At 38.6% G+C, this 14,558-nt stretch overlaps 1 protein-coding gene across 1 annotated transcript in view; it reads left to right on the forward strand.

The window, feature by feature from the left end:
• PTPRO (protein tyrosine phosphatase, receptor type, O) overlaps positions 1-14,558 on the forward strand; it is a 52,437-nt gene that overhangs the window by 7,898 nt on the left and 29,981 nt on the right. Inside the window, exons 5-8 of the mRNA XM_010188343.1 lie at positions 1,411-1,604; positions 4,095-4,206; positions 10,604-10,755; positions 13,375-13,495. Of these exons, the coding sequence (XP_010186645.1) occupies positions 1,411-1,604; positions 4,095-4,206; positions 10,604-10,755; positions 13,375-13,495 (579 nt within the window). The remainder of the gene's footprint in view (positions 1-1,410; positions 1,605-4,094; positions 4,207-10,603; positions 10,756-13,374; positions 13,496-14,558) is intronic.

The following is a 14,558-nucleotide window of genomic DNA, read 5'->3' on the forward strand; positions in this document are numbered from 1 at the left end:
AGAGAAAAAACCCCGAAGTTAACCTGTTAAGAATTGAAACTGTAAATGAAAAAAAATACATGGACTAGTGAATGTGGTGAGAGCCTTTTCATTCTAGGCAATCTCCCTGTATATTTCCATAAATTGGGTCTGAATAAAAATATGAATAGAGACTATGGTATATTTCACTAAAGGAAAAAATAGTAAGTAAAAATATATGTAGGCTTTATTATTAAAATCTCTGTAATTGGAAAATTTTTACAAATACTTTGGATTTTATTTCTCACTGTAATTACTTCTGAAATATGCAAAATCCTATTGTCACTTGATAAAGTAAAATCATGTATTCCCAAAGCAAATAAGTTCCTTCGTTTTCTCCACTTCTGTGTGGCCTCACAACCATAAAGGCTTCTTACTAAACTCAAAATGGCAATCAGTTTCTAAACAAAGTATCTCATAGGTTTCTTATTATAAAGAGGATGTCTTTATGAAGTCAAACAACAGCTATATGAGTTTTCATTTCATAACAGGATATTGAATTTGATATTAAAATTGTAGAACTGCAAACCAAACTGTTCTGTAAAATTATCCAGTGATGGTTAATGATGAATCAAACTGAAATAAGATAAAGTACACTTTAAAAAGTATTCAGTTTTCCGCATGTTTATCCTAAGCCTCACTTTCACTTACTATTAACACTTTAAAGAAAGCAAAGACAAGACATGGTAAATTATTTATGAGGGGAAAAGCAATCATGTGCTAACATGGGCTTAAGTAATCTGGGTGCTGGTCTCAGCTCTGACCTGGCATGCAATAGCTGGGGCTCTGCAACCCTTTCAAATGTTAGCAAAGTACTTAAGTAACTTCAGTTAAGTCATGAAGAATAATTGCTTTCCAGACAAGTAAGGGTTGCAGAAGTTGACCCTTATTTGACATTTTTCAAGTCACTTGACTTCTCTTTCTCACTGTCATCATCTCTGAGGCAAGAATAGCAACACATGACAGCACCTTTAGGTTCCCAGGGGAAGGAGGGATAGACATAAAAGCTGTTCTTTCTCATAGACTTTATCTTCCAAAGTGTTATGTCTTTTGATGCTTTTGTTTTTGAGCAATCTGAAGTATCTCCTAAACAGCCCGATTTTCAAAGTAGAATGGGACCCTCTGTTTGTGAAAAATCAAGCCTTGTACTTTATCTCAAGCGAAGCAGCCAGCCCCAAGCAGCCTTTAGTCATTTGTGAGAAAATATATGTAACAAACTGGAGAACAAGTCCTGAAAAAATGGTGTCCCACTGCTTGTGACAAGGAAGCTCTTGGGAATTAAAATCAGGAACAAACCAGAAATAGGTAGAACTTAGTTAAGGAAAGTTATTGTTTTAAAATAATATGTAAGTAATAACAGACACATTATTAACCACTGTTTATGGTTTATAGTGCCCACTGGAATAAAGGACCTGACGCTTTACCCTTTGGGACCTACAGCTGTGGTTTTGAGCTGGAACAGACCTTTTCTTGGGGTGTTCAGGAAATATGTTGTAGAAATGTTTTACTTCAACCCATCAACCATGACCTCTGAGTGGACAACCTACTATGAAATAGCAGCAACCGTCTCCTTAACTGCCTCCGTGGTAAAGTGACCATTACTGACTCTTGCTTTCCCATGCCTGTGTGGCCTTGGTACCTTGTGACCTTTCCTTGCCCAGTAATTTCCCCCATGAAAATGTATATATGTATATATGCCTTATATGTATATAGGTATATATATATGTATGTATATGCCTTTAAGCCTGGCACATTTTTCCAGGCAAAGCCGAGAAAATGGCCAGGATGCTAGAGGCATTTTCTGTTTTCTTTCATACTAAGGGTATGCCAGCTGAACCATGCTAAATTTGAAGCGGAGCAATGAGAGAGGAGATGAGCCTCTTTTTCTTTGACAAATGGGCATATGCAGAAAGTCCAGAGGCAGCTTCTGTTTGTGGGTCAGTTTGTCAGTCAAGACTTAAAAAAATTCCATCATCTCCTCAGGGGGAGTAGTCCAAAGCCTTATCTACATAATTAAAATTGATAATATGGATTTGTGGCTGGCAGGCAAGTCTTGCAGTGTGCCATCTGGAAAGCTTAACCGCAGAGATGCTCTAGTGAAAGTAGCCTTCATGTTTCTGAAACTACAGAGACTTATGTCAGGATTTCAACTGGGTGGAAACTGGTCACTAGAAGAACACAGATACACATACACACACATCTTTGAAGAAATAAAGTTAAATTTTCCTCTTGTTTTCCATTGCTTCGTAGAGAAGGTGAACAATTTTTATTCAGACTTGACTGTCTGCAAGACAGCAAGCAATTTTAGCTGAAATTAGTTGTTCAGAAAGTTATGAGTATGCAAAAAGGATAGCAATAACTTTTGCTGCTTGTGAGAGCCAGAGTGATTTACTGTAACTGATTTGCATAATGCCATTTGTGGAGTCATTTTGGCTACAGTGACTTGACTGTAATTGGGTACATGACTGTAAATCTAGCACATAAATCTCCAGGGAAATGAAAAACAAAAATAACTTACCAAATGAGTGATTAATATCTTGTAATAATGACTCAGCAGAATTAGATTAATACCTGAGTGATCCAAGTCATCTTAGAAGTAATGCCATCTCCTAGGGTTCATGTGGTCCATTAGAAAATGAGATGATATTGTCCTTTACTGTCGCTAATCCTGCTCAAGGAAGCCAAGTTGGAGATCCTTTGTCTGAATTTCAGTCTGAAATGCAACAGTGCTGTATCACAGTTAAAGTGACTGTTTCTTAAATAATAATTTTAAAGAGTAAGCCTGAATTAGAAAAATAATGTCTCCCTATTCTGTTTTGGCATTTAACATTCAGATAGGTATTGGTGAGCTTTTGTTTGGGTTCTCTAGCAGTGCTCCAGAATCCCACCATGTCCCACAAATTTCCCTATGATCTACTGACATCTCTGAGTGATGTATTCTGGAGCAACAGTGTCAAGCCTAGTGAGAAAGCAGTGAAATCAAAAATCAAGCTATCTGATATCTTAGATCAAAAATTATTTCCTGAAGAGTTATCACTTTGTGAGAACCTTTGGAACTGAATTTACCCTTTCACTCTGCTTAGTTGCTTCATTAATTTTGTGCTCTACATTTTATTTTAATATTATCAGAGCAATGTTGGTATTCTCAGTATGACACCAGGGGCATGTCAGAAGAGTCCAGGTATCTTCAAGGTTTTGGTGTTGATTGGATACAACCTTTTCTAAAACAGATAAAGCAGATATTCCACAAACACTGGTTTTGGATTTTCTTGTAGTATCTGGGGGAAAAAAGGCCACTGCAAAAAGCAGATATCTGTAAAAATAGCAATTTCTAATTTGTTGAAAAATCTTGTTCTTTCCAATTGTCTTTGAATTTTAAAAATATAATGAGGCTTTCCATTTAAACATAAAATTAAATATTTGAAGTGTTTTGTGCTGTCAATGGATTTATTTGAATTTTAACTTAAATATTATATAAAATATTATAATTTAAAATATATTGCATCTTATCCTTCATTTATATCTCATTTGTATTTATATATATAATTTATGTCTCATAAGTCATTTATGTTTCATTCATATTTCATTTATAATGAATGATAATACAAAGTGAAATAGACTTTGAAAATGGAAAAAGTAAGTCTTTTGAGGTGACAATATCTCAGTCAAAAATATTGTTTCTAATTTATCTGCAAACCCTATTTAATACAAATAGAAAAGTCTATGTTTTCCAGTTAAATATTCTGCCTTCATAAAATCAGAATTTTATGATTGAACATTGCTCTGTGGGAATCATTCTCACTGGTCTGGAAATCAATGAGAAGTTCCTGTGGTAGGTAGGACCTGGGACCATGTGCACATGGATAAGGAGCAGAGCCATCAGAACTATGTTCACTCCTACTGCACAGGTTTTTGAATAAATTGAAATGTCAAATTACAGAGATTGGAATAAGGAATCAGAGCTCAGTAAAATGAGTGTGGTCACTAGATTTATAAATATTATAGTATTTTATAAGTTACACCTCATGATGTTGAATTTTCTCCTGAGCTGCTCTTTGTCTTTTGTCACTTTACAGAAAATAGGTAACCTGCTGCCTGCTTGGTATTACAATTTCCGGGTCACCATGGTGACTTGGGGGGACCCAGAGCTGAGCTGCTGTGACAGCTCCACCATCAGCTTCATAACAGGTAAGCAGCCATCTGAGAACTGGAAATGCTTCTGGAAGAAGAAGTGCTGAGAAAGTCCAACTTCGGTGTTGTGTTTAACCTGAAAACACTTGCAAGTTAGGATATTTAGCAGCTTTGTGGGGGCTTGGGGTCTTGGGGTTTATTTTTTTTAAGGAAAGCTCTGAGGACTGCTTTAAATGAATATGTATGTTCTTATGAGGAGCGGCTGAGGGAGCTGGGTCTCTTTAGCTTGAAGAGGAGACTGAGGAGTGACCTCATTAATGCTTATAAATTTGTAGAGGGCGAGTATCAGGAGGAAGGAGCCAGGCTCTTCTCTGTGATGTCCAATGATAGGACAAGGGGCAATGGGAGCAAGCTGGAGCATAGGAGATTCAACCCAAACATAAGGAAAAACTGTTTTACTGTAAGGATGACAGAGCACTGGAACAGGCTGCCCAGAGAGGTTGTGAAGTCTCCTTTTCTGGAGACATTCAAAACCCGCCTGGACACGTTCCTGTGTGACCTAGACTAGGTGATCCTGCTCTGGCAGGTGGGTTGGACTGGATGATCTTTTGAGGTCCCTTCCAACTCCTAATATTCTGTGATGTATAACTTTCCCATGCAAAGCACAGTGCTTGATTACTCTGTTCCAGTCCTCCATCAGCTGAATGCATTGTTCCAGTGTGAGTCAGTGATCCCACTTGTCTTTGCATCACTGTATGTTTTACACATCGAGAAGTTAATGTGTAAATAGTAATACACATTCTTAGGCTTCCTAATATGTGAAACATTTTCCAGTGTATTTGCAATGTTTCCAAATGCTCTTTCCTCCTCCTTCCCTCTCCCAGTAATCCACAGACCGCGACTACACCTTAGCTAACATGGAGTAGAGTTCTGCACTCTTAGGCAGACCAAGGCAGGGTAGTATGTTCAGTAGCACGTTATTCTTGTCCTCCAGCTTTGACTTTTCTGCTGGGTTTTTTTGCTTGCTCAAATAAGGAGAGAAGAGTGCTCCTGTGATCTAGGCATTGCACCCATGCTGGGTAGACTGACCTTGAGAAACTATGTGGTGTTGGCAAGTCATTTGTAATCTGGGTTCTCAGGTGCAGTAAACTGATATAACCATGTGGATTGTCCTCTTCCAGTTGGGACCAGTTAACACACTCCATTGTCTCTTATCAGATACTTTCAGTTTGATTCTTCAATATGCCAAATAGATTAGTCATAGAAGGAACAACATACAAGAGGTCCTGTTAGCACTTTGCCACGTCTTCCTAGCATCCAGGCTGGTTAAATTCCCTATTGAGTCATTTCGCTTTTATGTGCCACTGTTTAGTTCACCTTGCAGAAGGTGATTGAAAGCAGTAAATAATACAGATGCACCATGAAAGGAAATAAAGTATGACTCGCTCTTCTTTTCTAGCTGTAGAAATTGAATTACGAGGAAAATCGTAAGGTTGATCCCAGGCACTCCCTCCAAAAGAGATGGTAGCCTAGTCCCAGATTTTCGTTTTGGTGAGAGTCTCAGAGAATGTAAGTGAGGAAGTAACTGAATAAGACCCATTTGTAATTATGATTAATATAGTGCCTGTGCTCGACAGAGCCACCACAGAAAAATTATTAGTGGGTTAACTCCTAGCTCTACTGAAGTCATCAGAAACCCTGCCATCCTGAGATATCTGATCCCAAGGTATACTGACAACAAATTCTGGCACTTTTCCAGTTTATCAGGAGCTCATAACACCCACCGAGGCCCTGTGAAGGGTCTCCAGGGATATTCATTGTCCTTTGGCTTAAATCAACTTTCCTGTAGCTCTATAAGGAAGCAATTTTCCAGCTGGTTGGTTGCTGTATGAGGGGAGAAATGCCTTTTGCAGCTGATTTGGGTACCAGGTTCAGTATTTTAGAGTGGAAATGTTTCTCGGGGGCCCTCACACTTCAATAATGTTTCTCCAGAAACCTGCAGCAGGGATTAGGGAGATTAAGGTTGTTCGAAAATATAAGTCATTATAAATGTTATAGTCACGAGAAAATTCTGGCTGATTAAAGTAGGTATTTGTTTCAGCAGTAGAGTTAAAAGAACACTTTGACCAATCAAGGTAGTTAAAGTAGGTTGATCATTAAGTAGTTAGAATAGGTATTCTTTTAAACTCCAAAGTTAAGAAAAAGACTGCAAGATATATTTGTATAAGTACTTAGAGAAGGTACATACCATGCTCAAGAAAAGAATTAGAGAATAGCATGAAGGATAATAGCTGTGGACAGACCACCTTAAGAATAGGCTGTAACTTTTCTTTTTTTCTCTCTGTCAAAATCATATAGGGGTAATTCAATGTCTTATGTAGCATGATAGTGGGGAACCAATCAAGGTGAGGGGCAGAATAAAAGGTGATCATCTTATGCATGCTCGTATGATTTTGCTTTGTTAAAAATGTATAAATAGGCTGTGAAAATGTAGGGGCATCGGCGCACAATTAAAGAAGCTACCCTCTGTGTCTCCCCAGCGCTGTGAATAAAGAAGTGCCTGCTTATCTGCAACTGCGTAGATAAGTTTTTCTCGTCGTGATTGCAACCCCGTCAACATCAAGACAAGTCTGGATCTCTGTATGGGAAAAGTAAAGACTGTTACTGCTATTAGATGAAAAATGCATCAACTCCTTAACTAGCATGTGTAGGCAAAATCAGAAATGGATAAATCTTTTAGATAATGTTATCCATTTATGATTGGCAAAACCTCATTTCAAAAAGGTCATATGTTCTTAGGTGAAAATATCCAGAAAATATCAACTGGAAAGTTGTAACAATGCTTAATTACCCTTATTATCAAAGGTTTGCTTCTGATCTGAATTTTTGTAGTCTTAATATCAGTCCATAAATCTAGTTACTCTTTTCTCTTATTGATTGAAGAGATGGAAAGCTTTTTCCATCTCTCTATACAGAATCTAGTTTTGCTCTTTCCTGTTGATAAATTGCTTCCATTGAACTCTTCAGGTGCTCTCACAGTAAGGCATTTTCTCATATTACTTTTTCCCCCCCACTCTGCCTCTCTAATTTTTACTGTCTTTACCAAAGTACATGAAAACCAAAAGCGTAATACCAACCTGCTGAATACTCCTGCAGAGGCAAAATCAGCTCCCTATTCAGTGCTCTTCTGTTTGTGCATCTAGATGATTGCATTTGCTATGGCATCACACTGGAGGTCTGTGTTGATTTGCTTCTATTCTGTGGCTTCTGACTCCTTCCTGGAGTAGCTGCTTTCCAGAATTTATCATTTGGAAAGTGCTGTCTGCATACCTTTTCCCTAAAGACTCAACTTTGCACCTGGCACTTCGAAACACAGTTTTTTGGAACAGGCTTTGTGTAGGGGCCAATAGTTCAAATCACAACCCTGTCCAAATCCTCCACTCTGCCAGTGGCTGTGTTACTTGCATGGTTCGTTGTCAGTGTTTTTAATTTCAGAGCATTGATGAAAGTGTTGCATAGCAGTGAGCCAGATAGCAGCATTTTAAGGAAAGGGTCCTAACAAAGAAATCTCATTTGATCAAATTACAAGCACTTATCAATAGATGGTCACCATTGAATGTGAGCATTAAATACAATCCTGTCCTCTGATTGCGTTATTATTTGAAACCTCTTCAGCTTTGTCCAGAGACTGCTGTCAGGATGATTTGCAAGAAAGTGGCATGCCAGTTTTTCATGTCTGTAGGTCTGAAATGCTTGTCCCCAGTAGATGCTGCCTTTTTGCTCTTTCAAGTTACCAGGGGACTGTAGAGTTCTTCATCACCCACAGCCCCTTTCTTTCCAGAGAGGGAACAGATGGTTTAATGGAGCACTTGGTCCCTTTCTGCATCATTCTGAACAATGCTACCTCCCTTGCTCAGATTGCCAGGAATTAAAACAAATCAAAAAACCCACCAAGAAACCCTACATTTTAAAATTCTAGAATGAAGGTTTTGTAGTCTTCTTGACAGTACACCATCTGTCAGTTCTTCTGTGTATAGCTGGAAAGCTAACCTCTGCACCTGGAACATAATCTTGATTTTTTAAACCAAAGTAGAAGGATCATCTGGGAGGTTGGGACCACACCTGGCAGAAAGCTCAGAGCAGACAAACCATTTCCCTAACGCAGGATCCCACTGCTCGTGTGGAGTCTATAGCAAGGCTGGGGCTTTACTGAACTGCAGTACCTGGGATGAAAAGGGTATTAGAAGAGACCAGATGATACGTAGCTCTCTCCCCTGACAACTGGTGAGATATACCCAAGAGAATGAAGGAGATTTGGGGGATCCTAGAGACTTATCTGAAAAAGCATTTCTTCTCTCAGGCTCCTGCAGCAACCTGCAGTTGCACCTGCTGTTGTTTTAACATAGGGAGAGGTTGTGGTCCTGCCAGTGTTGCTGTAGTGACTAATGAGGTTTTAATGCCACCTGCTGTAAACAGCTGGATTTGAAGCAATCATGAGCATGGGCACTTCAGACCACCAACATTTTCTTTCATGAGAATTCTTTTAATGTTGGAGAAGCAAAAAGAATAAGAAAGGCAGACTGTCCGTGTTGGTGAGTACCACCACATCTGCTGTCTGTTGGTCTCATGGATGCTTTCAGCTGGCCAGGACAGCAATGGGATGTAAGTTCCTACAGCCTCCCTGTGCCACTCAGGTCCCAGTGGAACAGGGTGCTAGGACAGTCGATCATGGCCCTCAGTGTCATTTCAAATATCCTGGACATTCATTGCCAGATACCTAAAGCAAACAGCCATGTGAACATTAAGAGGGAAAATATGTCATCAATATTTAGGTATGGAAGGAAATTATTACTAGTGTGTAATATTCATGTCAGTTGACACATTAAATTATAAGGAATACACAATCATTGCATAGAGATGAACTGGCAATGCTGGCAATTAAAAAAACCCATTACTTTAAAATTTTATACTAAATAAGGTTGTTTTCTTTCAACAGCATAAAAGGACATTTTGGAAATTAATTTGAGAGAATACTCTTACTAAACATTTCTAAATGACTCTAAATTGTCTGTGCATTGTATTTTTTTCCTTCCTCAGCAGTTATTTAAGTAAATCTACTCTCTAACTAATGTCTCAATGCAAAGTCATAGAAGCCTTTGTGAAAGCAGCAGTGACATCTTGTGGCCCCTTCTAACAGACCCGAGCTCTGAGTCCATCCTGCGTTTCGTCTGGACTGCTGGCATCCGCAGCTGTCCTGGCATCCAGGGCTCTACTGGTGGGAAGGGTCCTCTTGCTGGGCAGCCACATCTGTGCTGACTTTGCACAAACATACTGGACTCTACGAAGTTTGTGCAGAGGAAATCAGTCTGTATAATTTTCTCTACGGCGCTTCTGAAGAATCTGCCAAGCACACAGATTCATACACTTTCCTGTTTTATTGAAGTTATTCCATTGATAGCCCTTTGAGAGGGGAGTATGATCTTTATCGATTGCTGACTTCCACTTTCCGGTCACCACTCAGTTTTAACTTAACTCCTAACTGGGGACCTACACCTCCAAATTAAGCAAGCAAGGTTTGCTGATTAGCTATAATCCCTCTGTAACTAATAGAGAGGCACCACCCGGAGGTAGTTGTGTTACTCATCTTAAGTACCTATTTTAGGAAGACAAGAGTTGCTCTGGTAGTTGCTGTCTTTCTTCTTGGGTTGCACAGGAAGCCAAGGACTTTCTGGCTGATGAGGCTGTGGCAGGGCAGTCTGAGGAAGAACAACACAAGTGACAGTGCTAGCCAGGAGCTGTGTGTGTGGAGGAAGAGGAGCGACAGCAGCCACTTCACCTAATACCTCATAGTGTAGCTACCATATACCTGTAAACTAGATGTTTGATGCTTTGTTGGTCATCAGCTCTCAGCTGCCTTCTGTGGTGGTGGGACTTTCACAGTGGGAAGAAAAGTGGCCATAACTTTTCATGCAAAAAGACGTCCTTTGGAAAACTGCAGGTTTGGAGCATTTCCTCATAGGAAGATGCAAGCTTAGTGAAAAGAAGGTATTTTTTTCTAGTGGAAAAGCTAGCCAAATTATTCAGTATGACAATTCTTTCTTTCTCACTGTTTGTAATTTCTTTGCAGTGCTATAACACAATGAACCAATGTCTGAGGCTTTTAACTTTACTTTGAAATCCATTTATAAGTGTTGATTTAAAAATTATTTGTATCAGCTGGTAACTTCATGATTATTTGTTTTTTTAAACAGAAATGTATTTTTGTTCCAAATACCTCCTACAGTAAATGTTTTGTTTCTTTCAGCTAGCACTCAGGTGTAGATGCTTTTATTAATATTTTTCTGTCTTTGTGATGCTCTATTTCCAGCAGCATCCTTTGTCAGCAGTTTATTACTGGATTTGGTAATCAACTGTGTTAGAACCTGTCTGTAATACATTTGCCTTCTTCCTTCAGCACCAGTGGCACCCGAGATTACCTCTATAGAATATTACAACCACCTTTTGTACATCACCTGGACCTATGGAGGAGATGGTACTGACCTTTCTCATTCTAGGATGCTGCATTGGATGGTGATTGCAGAAGGAAAGAAAAAAATTAAGAAGAGTGTAAGTATGGCTGAGAAAGGTGTCACTCATTTTTCTGTGTTTATTTTTTTTTTGCTGAGTTGATAACTTCTTATTACAAAGTTTAAGCAAGTATATGAAGGTAGAAGCCTGACCAGTTAAAGTTGTTTCACAGTGTTAGCACACACTTCCAAAGACTCAAGCTCTCAGAACAGCCAGTGAACAAAATGTTCCTATGGTGATCTAGCACAAGTGTTGATTTAGATGAGAATTTACATTTGGATAAGAATTTAAAAAATACCTTATAAACTCCTGAGCTGCAGACAGTAAAACATAAAGGGTATTTCTTAGTGAACAGATATATAGTCTTTTCACTTTCTATTTAATAATAACCAGACCACACCATTGGCTGAGGGTTTTTAGTTCGTTCAGGCCAGGTACTATTACTCCTCATTTTCTGACTTTATCAAAGAGACATCCTTATAAATTATGTGGTTTTCATGTTCTATTTGAATAAAAGTTCCACTAACTGATGGGATGAGGGTTTCACCCAGGATGTGTGCACTTCTTAGGAAACTTGCCAGATGTGTTCTTGGCACATTCTCTTGAACCCTTTGAACATATTTAAAAACTCAAAAAAAGAAATCTGGGTGTTCCAGCTGTGGATTAAAGTCATGCTTCTGCAAAGTACTGAGATATATGTTTAACCTGAAGCAAAAGAGTAGCCCCTGGACAGAGTGAGAAGTGTTTGAAATAGCGGTGGAGCACTGCAGCACAGGAATGTATGTGGTCAGCAGCGTCGCTTCATACAGCCTGTAGCCTGTGACTGCCTTCTACACCACTGTTGATGTTTTAGTTGTTGACAGGGAGAAGGTGTCTGGCCTTTTTCAAGGTTTCCCTTCTACAGCTGAAAACCCAGCAGATGCTGAGCTGAAAGTGGATTTTCAGCGTAAGCGCAAATTGCATCAGCAATTTTTATTTGGACTTATATGTAACATCCTAGTTTTTGTTGGATTCCTTGTGGCTGCCAGAGCACACCCATCTGGAGCTTGTTGCAGCATGAATCTAATTACATGATTAGTAGAACTGTTCAAAAACATGACATTTCTGAACAGCAAGAACTTCCAATATTTGGATCTTTGTTTCAAATGAGGAAGAAAACTCTGTTTCCTCCCTCTCAATAACGTATTCTAACAACTGAATTTTTTAAAATTGTGCTGTGATATCGATCTCTTCCTTCCAAAAGCCATGTTCTCTGTAAGATTATTATTCTTCCAGGAAAAAAAATAACTCTGACTTTTGCGCTACTGCTTCTGGTAAAAACATATTTGAGTATGATATTATTAGATTGAATAAATATAAAATACAGTAAACACTGAATATGAAATGAATTTAATATTAATATTAGATTAAATAAAAGATGAAAAATAGAGAGTGTCTACAAACAGAACTTTGAAGATGTCTTTAGGAGTATTTATCTTTATTTTAGTTTCAGAACAAGAGAACCCAGCAAGTATTCTTTAAGAAATTCCTGCAAGAACCTGTTTGTAGCTAACTTTTATGGTACTGCTCTTATTTGTAGATATGAGAGTATGCTTGCAGGCTTCAGAGTGTACCTGTTCTCCTAAGCTCTGTTAGTCACTTTTGGAAATGGTTTCCCTTGAAAATCATACTATATGGTACTTTATTGGATCTACTAAGATTGTTAAGTTGGTTATTATGGTTGTTTTTCTTGTAGAATTATCTTTAAAAGTAGGCAAAACAGTCAGGTAATAATTACTTTTTCTTCCTGCTATTTTAATACTTCCCAAGACTGGAGAAGTTGTTCGGTTTTTAGGCAAGTGACCAAAATAATGCACAGAGACCTATTAGTCTTTAGTCAGAACTGTCTATCCCTGAAAATTAAGTTACTATGAAAATCATCATGAGATTCCTGAATGTGCCCTTTGCTATGTGTCTATGAAACCTCTGAAAACAGTCTTGTTGCAGTATCTCTGTGCTGCATCCTACTCCATGACCCTGGAGAAATGGGGAGCTTACTTTGCCCTAAAATAATACAAAGAAGTTATTCACAATCTTTTGAAGTTCAGCTCAATTTTGGATCATATCTAGTTTTAAACTTGCAGGCGAATGAAGTCAGGCCCTGAGAACTATTGTCAAGTCAACAGGTCTCCACATAGGTGTAAGACTTGCCCAGCTGGATTTAATTTGCAGATTCTTAGGGTATATAAAGGTTTGCCTCTCTATGTCTTGTGTACTATTCTTAGAGATATCTGATCTGATGTAAATTCCTCTAACTTTGTAAATGGATTCAAACCAATGGGTTGGTTAGCATTTTCCACAGCTCAAAAAATCTAGATGCAAGAGTAATCTCATTGGTTTGAGGGAGATTTTCTATGTTCCTTAGATTTTCACTGGTCATACAGAAAATATAGCCTAAGATTGTCTTCTCTCTGCATTGTGATCTTTGGCTGAGCATTATGGCTTTCCACAGTTGGTGTCAGTGGGAACTGGTTTGTGCTACAATTCTTGAGTATGCAGAAGACATCTGCTGTGATGCACAGAACTTTCTTTGTAGTATATTAAGTGATCAGATTAACTTTACAAGAAGGATACCTGGTTTGGTTCGTGTTTAACAGTTAGTGTCTATAATTATTGTAGGTAACACGCAGTGTGATGACTGCAGTGTTGAGCTTGCCGCCGGGGGACATTTACAACCTTTCAGTGACTGCTTGTACTGAAAGAGGCAGCAATACTTCCCTGCCCCATCTTGTGAAATTGGGTAAGAAATACCATGTCTCCATAGTCTTCCAACACCAAAAATGTACCCTTAAATACAAATCAATTATAGTACTCTTTACAAAAACAGTCAGATTCATGGCTGTGAAACCCAGCATAATTCTAAGAGAAATATGTGTTACCTACTCAAACAAACAAACAGAAAAAGAGCTTAAGAACTTAATCCTTTAGGTAAGACTTTAAAATACAACTTTCTGCCTTACATTTTCCTTTACCTGTGAGGAAGACCAGACACTACACTCTTGTACCTTAAGATATTTTGCTTCACATTTGCACACACACAGAATTTTTGAGCCCTAGGTACCTAAAGCTGTGAAATTTCAAAGTGTGCCTAACTGCTTTTACAGGCATTAACTCTACTGTGAAGGCAGTTAAAGAGTTAATAATTTCAAACTGGATTTTCTTCTCTACATGCATAATAAACCTTTTGTGAGTGACAGTGAAAGAAATTAATGTAAAGGACGACATAATTTCTAATTGAATTAGAGGTCTTGAAGCAATCATTGTCCATTCATCTGTTTTCAGTAGCTCTTAGATCTCTTAAACAGTGCTGGGGCAAGCAGTACAGCCACAAGAGTCTGAAGTTCTTCCAGGTCTTTTTACCAAAGGCAATATGTGAAAGATGTAGACAAATTCCATGAATTTTCACTTCCCTATGCAAATCCTGTTCAGTGTTTTCCCCATGCCTGGTGTCTGTGCACAGATTTACGTGTGTGTTTGTTCCCAGGACTGAATGGGTGGATGTGTGTGGGTGAGTATATCCCCTCGCTACCATTGTCCAAATATTTTAAAGGATTTCAAAATATCAGCTAGCTTTATCTTTGAGACAGGTACACAAGTGCCATGTATTATTAATGCTGTACATCCTGCAGCCTAGTCGTTTTTCTTGTTCTTTTCTTATGGACAGGCAGGCTCTTATTGAACTGGTATTGGTATTTTGCTCTTGCTCTTTCATTGACAACAAAGAGAAGATGAAATGAATTCTGTTGTGATAAGTCACTTCCAGACTTCTGGCGGCGGGGGGAGGGGGGGTGGGGGGGTGGGTG

Source organism: Mesitornis unicolor, unplaced genomic scaffold (assembly GCF_000695765.1).
Source record: "Mesitornis unicolor isolate BGI_N332 unplaced genomic scaffold, ASM69576v1 scaffold19767, whole genome shotgun sequence".
NCBI lineage: Eukaryota > Metazoa > Chordata > Aves > Mesitornithiformes > Mesitornithidae > Mesitornis > Mesitornis unicolor.